The 24,532-nt window shown below is 51.9% G+C and overlaps 1 protein-coding gene across 1 annotated transcript in view; it reads right to left on the bottom strand.

The window, feature by feature from the left end:
- Nucleotides 1-24,532, bottom strand: part of LOC106613208 (platelet derived growth factor d) — a 112,572-nt gene that overhangs the window by 3,290 nt on the left and 84,750 nt on the right. The window contains exon 6 of the mRNA XM_045724775.2: nucleotides 23,784-23,998. Within this exon, the coding sequence (XP_045580731.1) occupies nucleotides 23,784-23,998 (215 nt within the window). The remainder of the gene's footprint in view (nucleotides 1-23,783; nucleotides 23,999-24,532) is intronic.

The following is a 24,532-nucleotide window of genomic DNA, read 5'->3' as shown; positions in this document are numbered from 1 at the left end:
TGTAACCAATAACATCTGTTAACCATGTGACCAATAACATCTGCTAACCATGTGTATGTGACCAATAACATCTGCTAACCATGTGTATGTGACCAATAACATCTAACCATGTGTATGTGACCAATAACATCTGTTAACCATGTGACCAATAACATCTAACCATGTGTATGTGACCAATAACATCTAACCATGTGTATGTGACCATTAACATCTGATTTGAGGTAAAGCAGACCTTGTCTGTAAAGTGATCTTATTCTGGCAACGTGTTAAAGGGAAGTTACAGACACCAACACACAGACATACAGACACACAGACACACCGCGGCACACAGACACACAGACACACCCCGGCACACAGACACACAGACACACCCCGGCACACAGACACACCCCGGCACACAGACACACCCCGGCACACAGACACACGACACAACCCGGCACACAGACACACCCCAGCACACAGACACACAGACACACGACACACCCCAGCACACAGACACACAGACACACGACACAACCTGGCACACAGACACACAGACACACCCTGGCACACAGGCACACAGACACACAGACACACAGACACACGACACAACCTGGCACACAGACACACAGACACACCCCGGCACACAGGCACACAGACACACAGACACATAGACACACAACACACCCCGGCACACAGACACACACCAAACTGGATTCCTGCAGCATAACCAGAGAAGCAGCATAAAGAGGCAGATGCTTCCAGACAACGTGTCCATGACAGAATGGAGAGAGAAGACAGAAGAGGTGTAAAGGAGGGAGAGAAAGACTGGTACTGCAGTGCTGTCTGATTGTTGATGCAGTGCCCACAGTCTCTCTCTTTCTCTCCCTCTCTGGGATTATACTGTAGCCGGGAGGCTGAGGGATTTTCCCTCTGGTTTATCATAACAAACATGAAGTGTTCAGTGTGAGTGGGCCTGATAAATGTGTGTAGTGTGTCTGTACAGTGTGTAGTGTGTCTGTACAGTGTGTCTGTACAGTGTGTACAGTGTGTCTGTACAGTGTGTCTGTATAGTGTGTACAGTGTGTCTGTACAGTGTGTAGAGTGTGTCTGTACAGTGTGTAGAGTGTGTCTGTACAGTGTGTACAGTGTGTCTGTACAGTGTGTAGAGTGTGTCTGTACAGTGTGTCTGTACAGTGTGTAGAGTGTGTCTGTACAGTGTGTAGAGTGTGTCTGTGTAGTGTGTGTAGAGTGTGTCTGTACAGTTTGTAGTGTGTCTGTACAGTGTGTAGTGTGTATGTACAGTGTGTCTGTACAGTGTGTAGAGTGTGTCTGTACGTGTGTCTGTACAGTGTGTAGAGTGTGTCTGTACAGTGTGTAGTGTGTCTGTGCAGTGTGTAGTGTGTGTCTGTGCAGTGTGTAGAGTGTGTCTGTACAGTGTGTAGTGTGTCTGTACAGTGTGTCTGTACAGTGTGTAGAGTGTGTCTGTACAGTGTGTAGTGTGTGTCTGTACAGTGTGTAGTGTGTGTCTGTGCAGTGTGTAGAGTGTCTGTACAGTGTGTAGAGTGTGTCTATACAGTGTGTAGTGTGTGTCTGTACAGTGTGTAGTGTGTGTCTGTGCAGTGTGTAGAGTGTCTGTACAGTGTGTAGTGTGTGTCTGTACAGTGTATAGAGTGTGTCTGTACAGTGTGTCTGTACAGTGTGTCTGTACAGTGTGTAGAGTGTGTCTGTACGAGTGTGTCTGTACAGTGTGTAGAGTGTGTCTGTACAGTGTGTAGTGTGTCTGTACAGTGTGTAGAGTGTGTCTGTACGAGTGTGTCTGTACAGTGGGTAGTGTGTCTGTACAGTGTGTAGTGTGTGTCTGTACAGTGTGTAGTGTGTCTGTACGAGTGTGTAGAGTGTGTCTGTACAGTGTGTAGAGTGTGTCTGTGCAGTGTGTAGAGTGTGTCTGTACAGTGTGTCTGTACAGTGTGTCTGTACAGTGTGTAGAGTTTGTCTGTACAGTGTGTAGAGTGTGTCTGTACAGTGTGTAGTGTGTCTGTACAGTGTGGCTGTACAGTGTGTAGTGTGTGTCTGTACAGTGTGTAGTGTGTGTCTGTACAGTGTGTAGTGTGTCTGTACAGTGTGTAGTGTGTGTCTGTACAGTGTGTAGTGTGTCTGTACAGTGTGTAGTGTGTGTCTGTACAGTGCGTAGAGTGTGTCTGTACAGTGTGTCTGTACAGTGTGTAGAGTGTGTCTGTGCAGTGTGTAGAGTGTGGCTGTACAGTGTGTAGTGTGTGTATGTACAGTGTGTAGTGTGTGTCTGTACAGTGTGTCTGTACAGAGTGTAGAGTGTGTCTGTGCAGTGTGTAGAGTGTGTCTGTAGAGTGTGTAGTGTGTGTCTGTACAGTGTGTCTGTACAGTGTGTAGAGTGTGTCTGTACAGTGTGTAGTGTGTCTGTACAGTGTGTAGAGTGTGTCTGTGCAGTGTGTAGAGTGTGTCTGTACGAGTGTGTCTGTACAGTGGGTAGTGTGTCTGTACAGTGTGTAGTGTGTCTGTACAGTGTGTAGTGTGTCTGTAAAAGTGTGTAGAGTGTGTCTGTACAGTGTGTAGAGTGTGTCTGTGCAGTGTGTAGAGTGTGTCTGTACAGTGTGTCTGTACAGTGTGTCTGTACAGTGTGTAGAGTTTGTCTGTACAGTGTGTAGAGTGTGTCTGTACAGTGTGTAGTGTGTCTGTACAGTGTGGCTGTACAGTGTGTAGTGTGTGTCTGTACAGTGTGTAGTGTGTCTGTACAGTGTGTAGTGTGTGTCTGTACAGTGTGTAGTGTGTCTGTACAGTGTGTAGTGTGTGTCTGTACAGTGCGTAGTGTGTGTCTGTACAGTGTGTCTGTACAGTGTGTAGAGTGTGTCTGTGCAGTGTGTAGAGTGTGTCTGTACAGTGTGTAGTGTGTGTATGTACAGTGTGTAGTGTGTGTCTGTACAGTGTGTCTGTACAGAGTGTAGAGTGTGTCTGTGCAGTGTGTAGAGTGTGTCTGTAGAGTGTCTAGTGTGTGTCTGTACAGTGTGTCTGTACAGTGTGTAGAGTGTGTCTGTACAGTGTGGCTGTACAGTGTGTAGTGTGTCTGTACAGTGTGTAGTGTGTGTCTGTACAGTGTGTAGTGTGTGTCTGTACAGTGTGTAGTGTGTGTCTGTACAGTGTGTAGTGTGTCTGTACAGTGTGTAGTGTGTGTCTGTACAGTGTATAGAGTGTGTCTGTACAGTGTGTCTGTACAGTGTGTCTGTACAGTGTGTAGAGTGTGTCTGTACTAGTGTGTATGTACAGTGTGTAGAGTGTGTCTGTACAGTGTGTAGTGTGTGTCTGTGCAGTGTGTCTGTACAGTGTGTAGAGTGTGTCTGTACAGTGTGTAGTGTGTCTGTGCAGTGTGTAGAGTGTGTCTGTACAGTGTATAGTGTGTGTCTGTACGAGTGTGTCTGTACAGTGTGTAGTGTGTCTGTACAGTGTGTAGAGTGTGTCTGTGCAGTGTGTAGAGTGTGTCTGTACGAGTGTGTCTGTACAGTGTGTAGTGTGTCTGTACAGTGTGTAGTGTGTGTCTGTACAGTGTGTAGTGTGTGTCTGTATGAGTGTGTAGAGTGTGTCTGTACAGTGTGTAGAGTGTGTCTGTGCAGTGTGTAGAGTGTGTCTGTACAGTGTGTGTGTAGAGTGTGTCTGTACAGTGTGTCTGTACAGTGTGTAGAGTGTGTCTGTACAGTGTGTAGTGTGTCTGTACAGTGTGGCTGTACAGTGTGTACAGTGTGTCTGTACAGTGTGTACAGTCTGTCTGTACAGTGTGTCTGTACAGTGTGTCTGTACAGTGTGTAGAGTGTGTCTGTACAGTGTGTAGTGTGTCTGTGCAGTGTGTAGAGTGTGTCTGTACAGTGTGTCTGTACAGTGTGTCTGTACAGTGTGTTGAGTGTGTCTGTACAGTGTGTAGAGTGTGTCTGTGTAGTGTGTGTAGAGTGTGTCTGTACAGTGTGTAGAGTGTGTCTGTACAGTGTGTAGAGTGTGTCTGTGTAGTGTGTGTAGAGTGTGTCTGTACAGTGTGTAGTGTGTCTGTACAGTGTGTAGTGTGTATGTACAGTGTGTCTGTACAGTGTGTAGAGTGTGTCTGTACAGTGTGTAGTGTGTCTGTGCAGTGTGTAGTGTGTGTCTGTGCAGTGTGTAGAGTGTGTCTGTACAGTGTGTAGTGTGTCTGTACAGTGTGTCTGTACAGTGTGTAGAGTGTGTCTGTACAGTGTGTAGTGTGTGTCTGTACAGTGTGTAGTGTGTCTGTACAGTGTGTCTGTACAGTGTGTAGAGTGTGTCTATACAGTGTGTAGAGTGTGTCTGTACAGTGTGTAGTGTGTGTCTGTACAGTGTGTAGTGTGTGTCTGTACAGTGTGTCTGTACAGTGTGTCTGTACAGTGTGTAGAGTGTGTCTGTACAAGTGTGTCTGTACAGTGTGCAGAGTGTGTCTGTACAGTGTGTAGTGTGTGTCTGTGCAGTGTGTCTGTACAGTGTGTAGAGTGTGTCTGTACAGTGTGTAGTGTGTCTGTACAGTGTGTAGAGTGTGTCTGTACAGTGTGTAGTGTGTGTCTGTACGAGTGTGTCTGTACAGTGTGTAGTGTGTCTGTACAGTGTGTAGAGTGTGTCTGTGCAGTGTGTAGAGTGTGTCTGTACGTGTGTCTGTACAGTGGGTAGTGTGTCTGTACAGTGTGTAGTGTGTGTCTGTACAGTGTGTAGTGTGTCTGTACGAGTGTGTAGAGTGTGTCTGTACAGTGTGTAGAGTGTGTCTGTGCAGTGTGTAGAGTGTGTCTGTACAGTGTGTCTGTACAGTGTGTAGAGTGTGTCTGTACAGTGTGTAGAGTGTGTCTGTACAGTGTGTAGAGTGTGTCTGTACAGTGTGTAGTGTGTCTGTACAGTGTGGCTGTACAGAGTGAAGTGTGACTGTACAGTGTGTAGTGTGTGTCTGTACAGTGTGTAGTGTGTCTGTACAGTGTGTAGTGTGTGTCTGTACAGTGTGTAGTGTGTGTCTCTACAGTGCGTAGTGTGTGTCTGTACAGTGTGTCTGTACAGAGTGTCTGTACAGTGTGTAGAGTGTGTCTGTGCAGTGTGTAGAGTGTGTCTGTACAGTGTGTAGTGTGTGTCTGTACAGTGTGTCTGTACAGTGTGTAGAGTGTGTCTGTACAGTGTGTAGTGTGTCTGTACAGTGTGTCTGTACAGTGTGTAGTGTGATTGTACAGTGTGTAGTGTGTGTCTGTACAGTGTGTAGTGTGTCTGTACAGTGTGATGTGTGTGTCTGTACAGTGTGTAGTGTGTCTGTACAGTGTGTAGTGTGTTTCTGTACAGTGTGTCTGTACAGAGTGTAGAGTGTGTCTGTGCAGTGTGTAGAATGTGTCTGTAGAGTGTGTAGTGTGTGTCTGTACAGTGTGTCTGTACAGTGTGTAGAGTGTGTCTGTACAGTGTGGCTGTACAGTGTGTAGTGTGTCTGTACAGTGTGTAGTGTGTGTCTGTACAGTGTGTAGTGTGTGTCTGTACAGTGTGTAGTGTGTCTGTACAGTGTGTAGAGTGTGTCTGTGCAGTGTGTAGAGTGTGTCTGTACGAGTGTGTAGTGTGTGTCTGTGCAGTGTGTCTGTACAGTGTGTAGAGTGTGTCTGTACAGTGTGTAGTGTGTCTGTACAGTGTGTAGAGTGTGTCTGTGCAGTGTGTAGAGTGTGTCTGTACGAGTGTGTCTGTACAGTGTGTAGTGTGTCTGTACAGTGTGGCTGTACAGAGTGAAGTGTGACTGTACAGTGTGTAGTGTGTGTCTGTACAGTGTGTAGTGTGTCTGTACAGTGTGTAGTGTGTGTCTGTGCAGTGTGTAGAGTGTGTCTGTACGAGTGTGTCTGTACAGTGTGTAGTGTGTCTGTACAGTGTGTAGTGTGTGTCTGTACAGTGTGTAGTGTGTGTCTGTATGAGTGTGTAGAGTGTGTCTGTACAGTGTGTAGAGTGTGTCTGTACAGTGTGTAGTGTGTGTCTGTACAGTGTGTCTGTACAGAGTGTCTGTACAGTGTGTAGAGTGTGTCTGTGCAGTGTGTAGAGTGTGTCTGTACAGTGTGTAGTGTGTGTCTGTACAGTGTGTCTGTACAGTGTGTAGAGTGTGTCTGTACAGTGTGTAGTGTGTCTGTACAGTGTGTCTGTACAGTGTGTAGTGTGATTGTACAGTGTGTAGTGTGTGTCTGTACAGTGTGTAGTGTGTCTGTACAGTGTGATGTGTGTGTCTGTACAGTGTGTAGTGTGTCTGTACAGTGTGTAGAGTGTGTCTGTACAGTGTGGCTGTACAGTGTGTAGTGTGTCTGTACAGTGTGTAGTGTGTGTCTGTACAGTGTGTAGTGTGTGTCTGTACAGTGTGTAGTGTGTCTGTACAGTGTGTAGAGTGTGTCTGTGCAGTGTGTAGAGTGTGTCTGTACGAGTGTGTAGTGTGTGTCTGTGCAGTGTGTCTGTACAGTGTGTAGAGTGTGTCTGTACAGTGTGTAGTGTGTCTGTACAGTGTGTAGAGTGTGTCTGTGCAGTGTGTAGAGTGTGTCTGTACGAGTGTGTCTGTACAGTGTGTAGTGTGTCTGTACAGTGTGTAGAGTGTGTCTGTGCAGTGTGTAGAGTGTGTCTGTACGAGTGTGTCTGTACAGTGGGTAGTGTGTCTGTACAGTGTGTAGTGTGTGTCTGTACAGTGTGTAGTGTGTCTGTACAGTGTGGCTGTACAGTGTGTAGTGTGTCTGTACAGTGTGTAGTGTGTCTGTACAGTGTGTAGTGTGTGTCTGTACAGTGTGTAGTGTGTCTGTACAGTGTGTAGTGTCTGTCTGTACAGTGCGTAGTGTGTGTCTGTACAGTGTGTCTGTACAGAGTGTCTGTACAGTGTGTAGAGTGTGTCTGTGCAGTGTGTAGAGTGTGTCTGTGCAGTGTGTAGAGTGTGTCTGTACAGTGTGTCTGTACAGTGTGTAGAGTGTGTCTGTACAGTGTGTAGTGTGTCTGTACAGTGTGGCTGTACAGTGTGTAGTGTGTCTGTACAGTGTGTAGTGTGTCTGTACAGTGTGTAGTGTGTGTCTGTACAGTGTGTAGTGTGTCTGTACAGTGTGTAGTGTCTGTCTGTACAGTGCGTAGTGTGTGTCTGTACAGTGTGTCTGTACAGAGTGTCTGTACAGTGTGTAGAGTGTGTCTGTGCAGTGTGTAGAGTGTGTCTGTACAGTGTGTAGTGTGTGTCTGTACAGTGTGTCTGTACAGTGTGTAGAGTGTGTCTGTACAGTGTGTAGTGTGTCTGTACAGTGTGTAGTGTGTGTCTGTACAGTGTGTCGTGTGTCTGTACAGTGTGTAGTGTGTGTCTGTACAGTGTGTAGTGTGTGTCTGTACAGTGTGTCTGTACAGAGTGTCTGTACAGTGTGTAGAGTGTGTCTGTACAGTGTGTAGAGTGTGTCTGTGCAGTGTGTCTGTGCAGTGTGTAGAGTGTGTCTGTGCAGTGTGTAGAGTGTGTCTGTGAAGTGTGTAGAGTGTGTCTGTGCAGTGTGTAGAGTGTGTCTGTGCAGTGTGAAGAGTGTGTCTGTACAGTGTGTAGTGTGTCTGTACAGTTGAAGGTACAGCTACAGGTACAGCTACAGGTACAGCTGCGGGTACAGCTACAGGTAGAACTGCAGGTACAGCTGCAGGTACAGCAACAGGTACAGCTGCAGGTACAGCTACAGGTACAGCTGCGGGTACAGGTACAGGTACAACTGCAGGTACAACTGCAGGTACAGCTGCAGGTACAGCTACAGGTACAGCTGCGGGTACAGCTACAGGTACAACTGCAGGTACAGCTGCAGGTACAACTGCAGGTACAGCTACAGGTACAACTGCAGGTACAACTGCAGGTACAGCTGCAGGTACAGCTACAGGTACAGCTACAGGTACAACTGCAGGTACAACTGCAGGTACAGGTGCAGGTACAGCTGCAGGTACAGCTACGGGTACAGCTGCAGATACAGCTGCAGGTACAGCTACAGGTACAGCTACAGGTACAGCTACAGGTACAACTGCAGGTACAGCTACAGGTACAACTACAGGTACAACTGCAGGTATAGCTGCAGTTACAGCTACGGGTACAGCTACGGGTACAGCTGCAGGTACAGCTGCAGGTACAGCTACAGGTACAGCTACAGGTACAGCTGCAGGTACAGCTACAGGTACAGCTGCAGGTACAGGTACAGCTGCGGGTATAGCTGCGGGTATAGCTGCAGGTACAGCTGCAGGTACAACTGCAGGTACAGCTACAGGTACAGCTACAGGTACAGCTGCAGGTAAAGGTACAGCTGCAGGTACAGGTACAGGTACAGCTACAGGTACAGGTACAGCTGCAGGTACAGCTGCAGGTACAGCTACATCTGCAGTTAGAAATGCAGCTACAGCTGCAGGTACAACTGCAGGTACAGCTACAGGTACAGCTGCAGGTACAGCTACAGGTACAGCTGCAGGTACAGCTGCAGGTACAGCTACAGCTGCAGCTACCGCTGCAGGTACAGCTACAGGTACAGCTGCAGGTACAGCTACAGCTGCAGGTACAGCTACAGGTACAGCTGCAGCTACGGCTACAGGTACAGCTGCAGGTACAGCTGCAGGTACAACTGCAGGTACAGCTGCAGGTACAGCTGCAGCTACAGCTGCAGGTACAGCTACAGGTACAGCTACAGGTACAGCTGCAGGTACAGCTGCAGGTACAGGTACAGGTACAGTTGCAGGTATAGCTGCAGGTACAGCTACATCTGCAGTTACAACTGCAGGTACAGCTACAGGTACAGCTGCAGGGACAGCTACAGGTACAGCTACAGGTACAGCTGCAGGTACAGCTGCAGGTGCAGCTACAGGTACAGCTGCAGGTACAGCTACAGGTACAGCTACAGCTACAGGTACAGCTACAGGTACAGCTACAGGTACAGCTGCAGGTACAGCTGCAGGTACAGGTACAGGTACAGCTACAGGTACAGGTACAGCTGAAGGTACAGCTGCAGGTACAGCTACATCTGCAGTTACAACTGCAGGTACAGCTACAGGTACAGCTGCAGGGACAGCTACAGGTACAGTTACAGGTACAGCTGCAGCTACAGCTGCAGGTACAGCTGCAGGTACAGCTACAGGTACAGCTGCAGGTACAGCTACAGGTACAGCTGCAGGTACAGCTACAGGTACAGCTGCAGATACAGCTACATGTACAGCTACAGGTACAACTGCAGGTACAACTGCAGGTACAGCTGCAGGTACAGCTACAGGTACAGCTACGGGTACAGCTGCAGGTACAGCTGCAGGTACAGCTACAGGTACAGCTACAGGTACAGCTACAGGTACAGCTGCAGGTACAGCTGCAGGTACAGCTACAGGTACAACTGCAGGTACAGCTGCAGGTACAGCTGCAGGTACAGCTACGGGTACAGCTGCAGGTACAGGTACAGGTACAGGTACAGGTACAGCTGAAGGTACAGCTGCAGGTACAGCTACATCTGCAGTTACAACTGCAGGTACAGCTACAGGTACAGCTGCAGGGACAGCTACAGGTACAGTTACAGGTACAGCTGCAGCTGCAGGTACAGCTACAGGTACAGCTACAGGTACAGCTGCAGGTACAGCTGCAGGTACAGGTACAGGTACAGCTGCAGGTACAGGTACAGCTGCAGGTACAGCTGCAGGTACAGCTACATCTGCAGTTACAACTGCAGGTACAGCTACAGGTACAGCTGCAGGGACAGCTACAGGTACAGCTGCAGGTACAGCTGCAGGTACAGCTACAGGTACAGCTACAGGTACAGCTACAGCTACAGGTACAGCTACAGGTACAGCTACAGGTACAGCTGCAGGTACAGCTGCAGGTACAGGTACAGGTACAGGTACAGCTGAAGGTACAGCTGCAGGTACAGCTACATCTGCAGTTACAACTGCAGGTACAGCTACAGGTACAGCTGCAGGGACAGCTACAGGTACAGTTAAAGGTACAGCTGCAGCTGCAGCTACAGCTGCAGGTACAACTGCAGGTACAGCTACAGGTACAGCTGCAGGTACAGCTACAGGTACAGCTGCAGGTACAGCTACAGGTACAGCTGCAGGTACAGCTACAGGTACAGCTACAGGTACCACTGCAGGTACAACTGCAGGTACAGCTGCAGGTACAGCTGCGGGTACAGCTACGGGTACAGCTGCAGGTACAGCTGCAGGTACAGCTACAGGTACAGCTACAGGTACAACTGCAGGTACAGCTGCAGGTACAGCTACAGGTACAACTGCAGGTACAACTGCAGGTACAGCTGCAGGTACAGCTACGGGTACAGCTACGGGTACAGCTGCAGGTACAGCTGCAGGTACAGCTACAGGTACAGCTACAGGTACAGCTGCAGGTACAGCTGCAGGTACAGGTACAGCTACAGGTACAGGTACAGCTGCAGGTACAGCTGCAGGTACAGCTACATCTGCAGTTACAACTGCAGCTACAGCTGCAGGTACAACTGCAGGTACAGCTACAGGTACAGCTGCAGGTACAGCTACAGGTACAGCTGCAGGTACAGCTGCAGGTACAGCTACAGCTGCAGCTACCGCTGCAGGTACAGCTACAGGTACAGCTGCAGGTACAGCTACAGCTGCAGGTACAGCTACAGGTACAGCTGCAGCTACTGCTACAGGTACAGCTGCAGGTACAGCTGCAGGTACAACTGCAGGTACAGCTGCAGGTACAGCTGCAGCTACAGCTGCAGGTACAGCTACAGGTACAGCTACAGGTACAGCTGCAGGTACAGCTGCAGGTACAGGTACAGGTACAGCTGCAGGTACAGGTACAGCTGCAGGTACAGCTGCAGGTACAGCTACATCTGCAGTTACAACTGCAGGTACAGCTACAGGTACAGCTGCAGGGACAGCTACAGGTACAGCTACAGGTACAGCTGCAGGTACAGCTGCAGGTACAGCTACAGGTACAGCTACAGGTACAGCTACAGCTACAGGTACAGCTACAGGTACAGCTACAGGTACAGCTGCAGGTACAGCTGCAGGTACAGGTACAGGTACAGGTACAGGTACAGCTGAAGGTACAGCTGCAGGTACAGCTACATCTGCAGTTACAACTGCAGGTACAGCTACAGGTACAGCTGCAGGGACAGCTACAGGTACAGTTACAGGTACAGCTGCAGCTGCAGGTACAGCTACAGGTACAGCTACAGGTACAGCTGCAGGTACAGCTGCAGGTACAGGTACAGGTACAGCTGCAGGTACAGGTACAGCTGCAGGTACAGCTGCAGGTACAGCTACATCTGCAGTTACAACTGCAGGTACAGCTACAGGTACAGCTGCAGGGACAGCTACAGGTACAGCTGCAGGTACAGCTGCAGGTACAGCTACAGGTACAGCTACAGGTACAGCTACAGCTACAGCTACAGGTACAGCTACAGGTACAGCTGCAGGTACAGCTGCAGGTACAGGTACAGGTACAGGTACAGCTGAAGGTACAGCTGCAGGTACAGCTACATCTGCAGTTACAACTGCAGGTACAGCTACAGGTACAGCTGCAGGGACAGCTACAGGTACAGTTAAAGGTACAGCTGCAGCTGCAGCTACAGCTGCAGGTACAACTGCAGGTACAGCTACAGGTACAGCTGCAGGTACAGCTACAGGTACAGCTGCAGGTACAGCTACAGGTACAGCTGCAGGTACAGCTACAGGTACAGCTACAGGTACAACTGCAGGTACAACTGCAGGTACAGCTGCAGGTACAGCTGCAGGTACAGCTACGGGTACAGCTGCAGGTACAGCTGCAGGTACAGCTACAGGTACAGCTACAGGTACAACTGCAGGTACAGCTGCAGGTACAGCTACAGGTACAACTGCAGGTACAACTGCAGGTACAGCTGCAGGTACAGCTACGGGTACAGCTACGGGTACAGCTGCAGGTACAGCTACAGGTACAGCTACAGGTACAGCTGCAGGTACAGCTACAGGTACAGCTGCAGGTACAGGTACAGCTGGGGTTATAGCTGCGGGTATAGCTGCAGGTACAGCTGCAGGTACAACTGCAGGTACAGCTACAGGTACAGCTACAGGTACAGCTGCAGGTACAGCTGCAGGTACAGGTACAGCTACAGGTACAGGTACAGCTGCAGGTACAGCTGCAGGTACAGCTACATCTGCAGTTACAACTGCAGGTACAGCTACAGGTACAGCTACAGGTACAGCTGCAGGTGCAGCTACAGCTGCAGGTACAACTGCAGGTACAGCTACAGGTACAGCTACAGGTACAGCTGCAGGTACAGCTGCAGGTACAGCTACAGCTGCAGCTACCGCTGCAGGTACAGCTACAGGTACAGCTGCAGGTACAGCTACAGCTGCAGGTACAGCTACAGGTACAGCTGCAGGTAGAGCTACAGGTACAACTGCAGGTACAGCTACAGGTACAGCTACAGCTGCAGGTACAACTGCAGGTACAGCTGCAGGTACAGCTACAGCTGCAGGTACAGCTACAGGTACAGCTGCAGGTACAGCTACAGGTACAGGTACAGGTACAGCTGCAGGTACAGCTTCAGGTACAGCTGCAGGTACAGGTACAGCTGCAGGTACAGCTACGGGTAAAGCTGCAGGTACAGCTACAGGTACAGCTGCAGCTCCGGCTACAGGTACAGCTGCAGGTACAGCTGCAGGTACAACTGCAGGTACAGCTGCAGGTACAGCTGCAGGTACAGGTACAGCTGCAGGTACAGCTACGGGTAAACCTGCAGGTACAGCTACAGGTACAGCTGCAGCTACGGCTACAGGTACAGCTGCAGGTAGAGCTGCAGGTACAACTGCAGGTACAGCTGCAGGTACAGCTGCAGCTACAGCTGCAGGTACAGCTACAGGTACAGCTACAGGTACAGCTGCAGGTACAGCTGCAAGTACAGGTACAGGTACAGCTGCAGGTACAGGTACAGCTGCAGGTACAGCTGCAGGTACAGCTACATCTGCAGTTACAACTGCAGGTACAGCTACAGGTACAGCTGCAGGGACAGCTACAGGTACAGCTACAGGTACAGCTGCAGGTACAGCTGCAGGTACAGCTACAGGTACAGCTGCAGGTACAGCTACAGGTACAGCTGCAGGTACAGCTACAGCTACAGGTACAGCTACAGGTACAGCTACAGGTACAGCTGCAGGTACAGCTGCAGGTACAGGTACAGCTACAGGTACAGCTGAAGGTACAGCTGCAGGTACAGCTACAGCTGCAGGTACAACTGCAGGTACAGCTACAGGTACAGCTGCAGGTACAGCTACAGGTACAGCTGCAGGTACAGCTACAGGTACAGCTGCAGGTACAGCTACAGGTACAGCTGCAGGTACAGCTACAGGTACAGCTGCATGTACAGCTGCAGGTACAGCTACAGGTACAACTGCAGGTACAGCTGCAGGTACAGCTGCAGGTACAGCTACGGGTACAGCTGCAGGTACAGCTGCAGGTACAGCTACAGGTACAGCTACAGGTACAGCTACAGGTACAACTGCAGGTACAGCTGCAGGTACAGCTGCAGGTACAACTGCAGGTACAACTGCAGGTACAGCTGCAGGTACAGCTACGGGTACAGCTACGGGTACAGCTGCAGGTACAGCTGCAGGTACAGCTACAGGTACAGCTACAGGTACAGCTGCAGGTACAGCTACAGGTACAGCTGCGGGTACAGCTGCGGGTATAGCTGTGGGTACAGCTGCAGGTACAACTGCAGGTACAGCTACAGGTACAGCTACAGGTACAGCTGCAGGTTCAGGTACAGCTACAGGTACAGCTACAGGTACAGCTGCAGGTTCAGGTACAGCTACAGGTACAGCTGCAGGTACAGCTGCAGGTACAGGTACAGGTACAGCTACAGGTACAGCTGCAGGTACAGCTGCAGGTACAGCTACATCTGCAGTTACAACTGCAGGTACAGCTACAGGTACAGCTACAGGTACAGCTGCAGGTGCAGCTACAGCTGCAGGTCCAACTGCAGGTACAGCTACAGGTACAGCTGCAGGTACAGCTACAGGTACAGCTGCAGGTACAGCTGCAGGTACAGCTACAGCTGCAGCTACCGCTGCAGGTACAGCTACAGGTACAGCTGCAGGTACAGCTACAGCTGCAGGTACAGCTACAGGTACAGCTACAGGTACAACTGCAGGTACAACTGCAGGTACAGCTGCAGGTACAGCTGCGGGTACAGCTACGGGTACAGCTGCAGGTACAGCTGCAGGTACAGCTACAGGTACAGCTACAGGTACAGCTACAGGTACAATTGCAGGTACAGCTGCAGGTACAGCTACAGGTACAGCTGCAGGTTCAGGTACAGCTACAGGTACAGCTACAGGTACAGCTGCAGGTTCAGGTACAGCTACAGGTACAGCTGCAGGTACAGCTGCAGGTACAGGTACAGGTACAGCTACAGGTACAGCTGCAGGTACAGCTGCAGGTACAGCTACATCTGCAGTTACAACTGCAGGTACAGCTACAGGTACAGCTACAGGTACAGCTGCAGGTGCAGCTACAGCTGCAGGTCCAACTGCACGTACAGCTACAGGTACAGCTGAAGGTACAGCTACAGGTACAGCTGCAGGTACAGCTGCAGGTACAGCTACAGCTGCAGCTGCCGCTGCAGGTAAAGCTACAGGTACAGCTGCAGGTACAGCTACAGCTGCAGGTACAGCTACAGGTACAGCTGCAGGTAGAGCTACAGGTACAACTGCAGGTACAGCTGCAGCTGCAGGTACAGCTACATCTGCAGTTACAACTGCAGGTACAGCTACAGGTACAGCTACAGGTACAGCTGCAGGTGCAGCTACAGCTGCAGGTACAACTGCAGGTACAGCTACAGGTACAGCTGCAGGTACAGCTACAGGTACAGCTGCAGGTACAGCTGCAGGTACAGCTACAGCTGCAGCTACCGCTGCAGGTACAGCTACAGGTACAGCTGCAGGTACAGCTACAGGTACAGCTACAGGTACAGCTGCAGGTACAGCTGCAGGTACAACTGCAGGTACAGCTGCAGGTACAGCTGCAGGTACAGGTACAGCTGCAGGTACAGCTACGGGTAAAGCTGCAGGTACAGCTACAGGTACAACTGCAGGTACAGGTACAGCTGCAGGTACAGCTACGGGTAAAGCTGCAGGTACAGCTACAGGTACAGCTGCAGCTACGGCTACAGGTACAGCTGCAGGTACAGCTGCAGGTACAACTGCAGGTACAGCTGCAGGTACAGCTGCAGGTACAGGTACAGCTGCAGGTACAGCTACGGGTAAAGCTGCAGGTACAGCTACAGGTACAGCTGCAGCTACGGCTACAGGTACAGCTGCAGGTACAGCTGCAGGTACAACTGCAGGTACAGCTGCAGGTACAGCTGCAGCTACAGCTGCAGGTACAGCTACAGGTACAGCTACAGGTACAGCTGCTGGTACAGGTACAGGTACAGCTGCAGGTACAGGTACAGCTGCAGGTACAGCTGCAGGTACAGCTACATCTGCAGCTACAGCTGCAGCCGCCGCTGCAGGTACAGCTACAGGTACAGCTGCAGGTACAGCTACAGGTACAGCTGCAGGTAGAGCTACAGGTACAACTGCAGGTACAGCTGCAGCTGCAGGTACAGCTACATCTGCAGTTACAACTGCAGGTACAGCTACAGGTACAGCTACAGGTACAGCTGCAGGTGCAGCTACAGCTGCAGGTACAACTGCAGGTACAGCTACAGGTACAGCTGCAGGTACAGCTACAGGTACAGCTGCAGGTACAGCTGCAGATACAGCTACAGCTGCACCTACCGCTGCAGGTACAGCTACAGGTACAGCTGAAGGTACAGCTACAGGTACAGCTGCAGGTAGACCTACAGGTACAACTGCAGGTACAGCTACAGGTACAGCTACAGCTACAGGTACAACTGCAGGTACAGCTGCAGGTACAGCTACAGCTGCAGGTACAGCTACAGGTACAGCTGCAGGTACAGCTACAGGTACAGCTACAGGTACAGCTGCAGGTACAGCTACAGGTACAGCTGCAGGTACAGGTACAGCTGCAGGTACAGCTACGGGTAAAGCTGCAGGTACAGCTACAGGTACAGCTGCAGCTACGGCTACAGGTACAGCTGCAGGTACAGCTGCAGGTACAGCTGCAGGTACAGGTACAGCTGCAGGTACAGCTACGGGTAAAGCTGCAGGTAGAGCTACAGGTACAGCTGCAGCTACGGCTACAGGTACAGCTGCAGGTACAGCTGCAGGTACAACTGCAGGTACAGCTGCAGGTACAGCTGCAGCTACAGCTGCAGGTACAGCTACAGGTACAGCTACAGGTACAGCTGCAGGTACAGCTGCAGGTACAGGTACAGCTGCAGGTACAGGTACAGCTGCAGGTACAGCTGCAGGTACAGCTACATCTGCAGTTACAACTGCAGGTACAGCTACAGGTACAGCTGCAGGTACAGCTACAGGTACAGCTGCAGGTACAGCTGCAGGTACAGCTACAGGTACAGCTACAGGTACAGCTACAGTACAGCTGCAGGTACAGCTGCAGGTACAGGTACAGGTACAGCTACAGGTACAGCTGAAGGTACAGCTGCAGGTACAGCTACATCTGCAGTTACAACTGCAGGTACAGCTACAGGTACAGCTGCAGGGACAGCTACAGGTACAGTTACAGGTACAGCTGCAGCTGCAGCTACAGCTGCAGGTACAACTGCAGGTACAGCTGCAGGTACAGCTACAGGTACAGCTACAGGTACAACTGCAGGTACAACAGCAGGTACAGCTGCAGGTACAGCTGCAGGTACAGCTACGTGTACAGCTGCAGGTACAGCTGCAGGTACAGCTACAGGTACAGCTACAGGTACAACTGCAGGTACAGCTGCAGGTACAGCTACAGGTACAACTGCAGGTACAGCTGCGGGTACAGTTACGGGTACAGCTACGGGTACAGCTGCAGGTACAGCTGCAGGTACAGCTACAGGTACAGCTGCAGGTACAGCTACAGGTACAGCTGCAGGTACAGGTACAGCTGCGTGTATAGCTGCGGGTATAGCTGCAGGTACAGCTGCAGGTACAACTGCAGGTACAACTGCAGGTACAGCTACAGGTACAGCTACAGGTACAGCTGCAGGTACAGGTACAGCTACAGGTACAGCTGCAGGTACAGCTGCAAGTACAGGTACAGGTACAGGTACAGCTGCAGGTACAGCTGCAGGTACAGCTACATCTGCAGTTACAACTGCAGGTACAGCTACAGGTACAGCTACAGGTACAGCTGCAGGTGCAGCTACAGCTGCAGGTACAACTTCAGGTACAGCTACAGGTACAGCTGCAGGTACAGCTACAGGTACAGCTGCAGGTACAGCTGCAGGTACAGCTACAGCTGCAGCTACCGCTGCAGGTACAGCTACAGGTACAGCTGCAGGTACAGCTACAGCTGCAGGTACAGCTACAGGTACAACTGCAGGTACAACAGCAGGTACAGCTGCAGGTACAGCTGCAGGTACAGCTACGTGTACAGCTGCAGGTACAGCTACAGGTACAGCTGAAGGTACAGCTGCAGGTACAGCTACATCTGCAGTTACAACTGCAGGTACAGCTACAGGTACAGCTGCAGGGACAGCTACAGGTACAGTTACAGGTACAGCTGCAGCTGCAGCTACAGCTGCAGGTACAACTGCAGGTACAGCTGCAGGTACAGCTACAGGTACAGCTACAGGTACAACTGCAGGTACAACAGCAGGTACAGCTGCAGGTACAGCTGCAGGTACAGCTACGTGTACAGCTGCAGGTACAGCTGCAGGTACAGCTACAGGTACAGCTACAGGTACAACTGCAGGTACAGCTGCAGGTACAGCTACAGGTACAACTGCAGGTACAGCTGCGGGTACAGCTACGGGTACAGCTACGGGTACAGCTGCAGGTACAGCTGCAGGTACAGCTACAGGTACAGCTGCAGGTACAGCTACAGGTACAGCTGCAGGTACAGGTACAGCTGCGTGTATAGCTGCGGGTATAGCTGCAGGTACAGCTGCAGGTACAACTGCAGGTACAACTGCAGGTACAGCTACAGGTACAGCTACAGGTACAGCTGCAGGTACAGGTACAGCTACAGGTACAGCTGCAGGTACAGCTGCAAGTACAGGTACAGGTACAGGTACAGCTGCAGGTACAGCTGCAGGTACAGCTACATCTGCAGTTACAACTGCAGGTACAGCTACAGGTACAGCTACAGGTACAGCTGCAGGTGCAGCTACAGCTGCAGGTACAACTTCAGGTACAGCTACAGGTACAGCTGCAGGTACAGCTACAGGTACAGCTGCAGGTACAGCTGCAGGTACAGCTACAGCTGCAGCTACCGCTGCAGGTACAGCTACAGGTACAGCTGCAGGTACAGCTACAGCTGCAGGTACAGCTACAGGTACAACTGCAGGTACAACAGCAGGTACAGCTGCAGGTACAGCTGCAGGTACAGCTACGTGTACAGCTGCAGGTACAGCTGCAGGTACAGCTACAGGTACAGCTACAGGTACAACTGCAGGTACAGCTGCAGGTACAGCTACAGGTACAACTGCAGGTACAGCTGCGGGTACAGCTACGGGTACAGCTACGGGTACAGCTGCAGGTACAGCTGCAGGTACAGCTGCAGGTACAGCTACAGGTACAGCTGCAGGTACAGGTACAGCTGCGTGTATAGCTGCGGGTATAGCTGCAGGTACAGCTGCAGGTACAACTGCAGGTACAACTGCAGGTACAGCTACAGGTACAGCTACAGGTACAGCTGCAGGTACAGGTAAAGCTACAGGTACAGCTGCAGGTACAGCTGCAGGTACAGGTACAGGTACAGGTACAGCTGCAGGTACAGCTGCAGGTACAGCTACATCTGCAGTTACAACTGCAGGTACAGCTACAGGTACAGCTACAGGTACAGCTGCAGGTGCAGCTACAGCTGCAGGTACAACTGCAGGTACAGCTACAGGTACAGCTGCAGGTACAGCTACAGGTACAGCTGCAGGTACAGCTGCAGGTACAGCTACAGCTGCAGCTACCGCTGCAGGTACAGCTACAGGTACAGCTGCAGGTACAGCTACAGCTGCAGGTACAGCTACAGGTACAGCTGCAGGTAGAGCTACAGGTACAACTGCAGGTACAGCTACAGGTACAGCTACAGCTGCAGGTACAACTGCAGGTACAGCTGCAGGTACAGCTACAGCTGCAGGTACAGCTACAGGTACAGCTGCAGGTACAGCTACAGGTACAGCTACAGGTACAGCTGCAGGTACAGCTGCAGGTACAGGTACAGCTGCAGGTACAGCTACGGGTAAAGCTGCAGGTACAGCTACAGGTACAGCTACAGGTACAGCTACAGGTACAGCTACAGTACAGCTGCAGGTACAGCTGCAGGTACAGGTACAGGTACAGCTACAGGTACAGCTGAAGGTACAGCTGCAGGTACAGCTACATCTGCAGTTACAACTGCAGGTACAGCTACAGGTACAGCTGCAGGGACAGCTACAGGTACAGTTACAGGTACAGCTGCAGCTGCAGCTACAGCTGCAGGTACAACTGCAGGTACAGCTACAGGTACAGCTGCAGGTACAGCTACAGGTACAGCTACAGGTACAACTGCAGGTACAACAGCAGGTACAGCTGCAGGTACAGCTGCAGGTACAGCTACGGGTACAGCTGCAGGTACAGCTGCAGGTACAGCTACAGGTACAGCTACAGGTACAACTGCAGGTACAGCTGCAGGTACAGCTACAGGTACAACTGCAGGTACAGCTGCGGGTACAGCTACGGGTACAGCTACGGGTACAGCTGCAGGTACAGCTGCAGGTACAGCTAAAGGTACAGCTGCAGGTACAGCTACAGGTACAGCTGCAGGTACAGGTACAGCTGCGTGTATAGCTGCGGGTATAGCTGCAGGTACAGCTGCAGGTACAACTGCAGGTACAACTGCAGGTACAGCTACAGGTACAGCTACAGGTACAGCTGCAGGTACAGGTACAGCTACAGGTACAGCTGCAGGTACAGCTGCAGGTACAGGTCCAGGTACAGGTACAGCTGCAGGTACAGCTGCAGGTACAGCTACATCTGCAGTTACAACTGCAGGTACAGCTACAGGTACAGCTACAGGTACAGCTGCAGGTGCCGCTACAGCTGCAGGTACAACTGCAGGTACAGCTACAGGTACAGCTGCAGGTACAGCTACAGGTACAGCTGCAGGTACAGCTGCAGGTACAGCTACAGCTGCAGCTACCGCTGCAGGTACAGCTACAGGTACAGCTGCAGGTACAGCTACAGCTGCAGGTACAGCTACAGGTACAGCTGCAGGTAGAGCTACAGGTACAACTGCAGGTACAGCTACAGGTACAGCTACAGCTGCAGGTACAACTGCAGGTACAGCTGCAGGTACAGCTACAGCTGCAGGTACAGCTACAGGTACAGCTGCAGGTACAGCTACAGGTACAGCTACAGGTACAGCTGCAGGTACAGCTGCAGGTACAGGTACAGCTGCGGGTACAGCTACGGGTAAAGCTGCAGGTACAGCTACAGGTACAGCTGCAGCTACGGCTACAGGTACAGCTGCAGGTACAGCTGCAGGTACAACTGCAGGTACAGCTGCAGGTACAGCTACGGGTAAAGCTGCAGGTACAGCTACAGGTACAGCTGCAGCTACGGCTACAGGTACAGCTGCAGGTACAGCTGCAGGTACAACTGCAGGTACAGCTGCAGCTACAGCTGCAGGTACAGCTACAGGTACAGCTACAGGTACAGCTGCAGGTACAGCTGCAGGTACAGGTACAGGTACAGCTGCAGGTACAGGTACAGCTGCAGGTACAGCTGCAGGTACAGCTACATCTGCAGTTACAACTGCAGGTACAGCTACAGGTACAGCTGCAGGGACAGCTACAGGTACAGCTACAGGTACAGCTGCAGGTACAGCTGCAGGTACAGCTACAGGTACAGCTGCAGGTACAGCTGCAGGTACAGCTACAGGTACAGCTGCAGGTACAGCTACAGCTACAGGTACAGCTACAGGTACAGCTACATGTACAGCTGCAGGTACAGCTGCAGGTACAGGTACAGCTGAAGGTACAGCTGCAGGTACAGCTACATCTGCAGTTACAACTGCAGGTACAGCTACAGGTACAGCTGCAGGGACAGCTACAGGTACAGTTACAGGTACAGCTGCAGCTGCAGCTACAGCTGCAGGTACAACTGCAGGTACAGCTACAGGTACAGCTGCAGGTACAGCTACAGGTACAGCTGCAGGTACAGCTACAGGTACAGCTGCAGGTACAGGTACAGCTGCAGGTACAGCTGCAGGTACAGCTACAGCTGCAGGTACAGCTACAGGTACAGCTGCAGGTACAGGTACAGGTACAACTGCAGGTACAGCTACAGGTACAGCTACAGCTGCATGTACAACTGCAGGTACAGCTACAGGTACAGCTACAGCTGCAGGTACAGCTACAGGTACAACTGCAGGTACAGCTACAGGTACAGCTGCAGGCACAGCTGCAGGTACAGCTGCAGGTACAGCTGCAGGTACAGGTACAGGTACAGCTACAGGTACAGGTACAGCTGAAGGTACAGCTGCAGGTACAGCTACATCTGCTGTTACAACTGCAGGTACAGCTACAGGTACAGCTGCAGGGACAGCTACAGGTACAGTTACAGGTACAGCTGCAGCTGCAGCTACAGCTGCAGGTACAAATGCAGGTACAGCTACAGGTACAGCTGCAGGTACAGCTACAGGTACAGCTGCAGGTACAGCTACAGGTACAGCTACAGGTACAACTGCAGGTACAACAGCAGGTACAGCTGCAGGTACAGCTGCAGGTACAGCTGCAGGTACAGCTACAGGTACAGCTACAGGTACAACTGCAGGTACAGCTGCAGGTACAGCTACAGGTACAACTGCAGGTACAACTGCAGGTACAGCTGCAGGTACAGCTACGGGTACAGCTACGGGTACAGCTGCAGGTACAGGTACAGCTGCGGGTATAGCTGCGGGTATAGCTGCAGGTACAGCTGCAGGTACAACTGCAGGTACAACTGCAGGTACAGCTACAGGTACAGCTACAGGTACAGCTGCAGGTACAGGTACAGCTACAGGTACAGCTGCAGGTACAGCTGCAGGTACAGGTACAGGTACAGCTACAGGTACAGGTACAGCTGCAGGTACAGCTGCAGGTACAGCTACATCTGCAGTTACAACTGCAGGTACAGCTACAGGTACAGCTACAGGTACAGCTGCATGTGCAGCTACAGCTGCAGGTACAACTGCAGGTACAGCTACAGGTACAGCTGCATGTACAGCTACAGGTACAGCTGCAGGTACAGCTGCAGGTACAGCTACAGCTGCAGCTACCGCTGCAGGTACAGCTACAGGTACAGCTGCAGGTACAGCTACAGCTGCAGGTACAGCTACAGGTACAGCTGCAGGTAGAGCTACAGGTACAACTGCAGGTACAGCTACAGGTACAGCTACAGCTGCAGGTACAACTGCAGGTACAGCTGCAGGTACAGCTACAGCTGCAGGTACAGCTACAGGTACAGCTGCAGGTACAGCTACAGGTACAGCTACAGGTACAGCTGCAGGTACAGCTGCAGGTACAGGTACAGCTGCAGGTACAGCTACGGGTAAAGCTGCAGGTACAGCTACAGGTACAGCTGCAGCTACGGCTACAGGTACAGCTGCAGGTACAGCTGCAGGTACAACTGCAGGTACAGCTGCAGGTACAGCTGCAGGTACAGGTACAGCTGCAGGTACAGCTACGGGTAAAGCTGCAGGTACAGCTACAGGTACAGCTGCAGCTACGGCTACAGGTACAGCTGCAGGTACAGCTGCAGGTACAACTGCAGGTACAGCTGCAGCTACAGCTGCAGGTACAGCTACAGGTACAGCTACAGGTACAGCTGCAGGTACAGCTGCAGGTACAGGTACAGGTACAGCTGCAGGTACAGGTACAGCTGCAGGTACAGCTGCAGGTACAGCTACATCTGCAGTTACAACTGCAGGTACAGCTACAGGTACAGCTGCAGGGACAGCTACAGGTACAGCTACAGGTACAGCTGCAGGTACAGCTGCAGGTACAGCTGCAGGTACAGCTGCAGGTACAGCTACAGGTACAGCTGCAGGTACAGCTACAGCTACAGGTACAGCTACAGGTACAGCTACAGGTACAGCTGCAGGTATAGCTGCAGGTACAGGTACAGCTGAAGGTACAGCTGCAGGTACAGCTACATCTGCAGTTACAACTGCAGGTACAGCTACAGGTACAGCTGCAGGGACAGCTACAGGTACAGTTACAGGTACAGCTGCAGCTGCAGCTACAGCTGCAGGTACAACTGCAGGTACAGCTACAGGTACAGCTACAGGTACAGCTGCAGGTACAGGTACAGCTGCAGGTACAGCTGCAGGTACAGCTACAGCTGCAGGTACAGCTACAGGTACAGCTGCAGGTACAGGTACAGGTACAACTGCAGGTACAGCTACAGGTACAGCTACAGCTGCAGGTACAACTGCAGGTACAGGTACAGCTGCAGGTACAGCTGCAGGTACAGCTGCAGGTACAGCTACAGGTACAGCTGCAGGCACAGCTGCAGGTACAGCTGCAGGTACAGCTGCAGGTACAGCTGCAGGTACAGCTACAGGTACAGCTGCAGGTACAGCTGCAGGTACAGCTGCAGGTACAGCTACAGGTACAGCTGCAGGTACAGCTACAGGTACAGCTACAGGTACAGCAACGGCTGCAGGTACAGCCGTACCACAGCCATTCCTAATTCTACATAACAGGGTATGGTGTGTGTACCTCGTGTAGTTTGTCACTGGTCTTGGCCGGGCTGCAGGTACAGCCGTTCCAGTTGTCTGTCCCACAGGCACAGTTCCCCCCACAGCGCTGCACCAGTATGCATCGTGGGAAGAACACGGCGTTGGTGGCCCTCAGCTCCTCCCTCAGGTTGACAGAGTAGTTCCGAGGTGTACAGCTGTAGCGCTTCACGTCATCATACAGACGGTCCAGGTCAACTGTGAGGGAGGGAGGGAGGAAGGAGAGGGGGGGGGAGAGTGGGGAGGGGGAGGGGGGGAAGGGGAGAGGGGGGGAAGGGGGAGAGAGGGGAGGGGGGGAAGGGGGAGAGGGGGGGGGGGGGGGGAGGGGGGGAGAGAGGGGAGAGAGGGGAGGGGGAGAGAGGGGGGGGGGGGAGAGGGGGGGGGAGGGGGAGAGAGGGGGGGGGGGAGGGGGGAGAGGGGGGAGAGAGGGGAGAGAGGGGAGGGGGGGAAGGGGGAGAGGGGGGGGAGAGAGGGGGGGGAGGGGGAGAGAGGGGAGAGAGGGGAGGGGGAGAGAGGGGGGGGGGAGATGGGGGGGAGGGGGAGAGAGGGGAGGAGGGAGGGAGAGAAGGGAGGGAGAACATCATTGATTGAATTTGTATTCACAGTTAATACCTTTGAATTAACAGTCTTGACAACAATGTTTTATTTCAACAAAGTGAATATAAATTAATTGAACTGAAAGAGAAGGGGATGGGGAGAATAGAGGGGGAAGAGAATCTTAGTGACATTGAT

The sequence above is a fragment of the Salmo salar genome, chromosome 09, assembly GCF_965601325.2.
Source record: "Salmo salar chromosome 09, fSalSal1, whole genome shotgun sequence".
Taxonomy (NCBI): domain Eukaryota; kingdom Metazoa; phylum Chordata; class Actinopteri; order Salmoniformes; family Salmonidae; genus Salmo; species Salmo salar.
The sequence above is the reverse complement of the archived record's forward strand: the minus strand, read 5'-3'. Positions and strand labels throughout refer to the sequence as shown.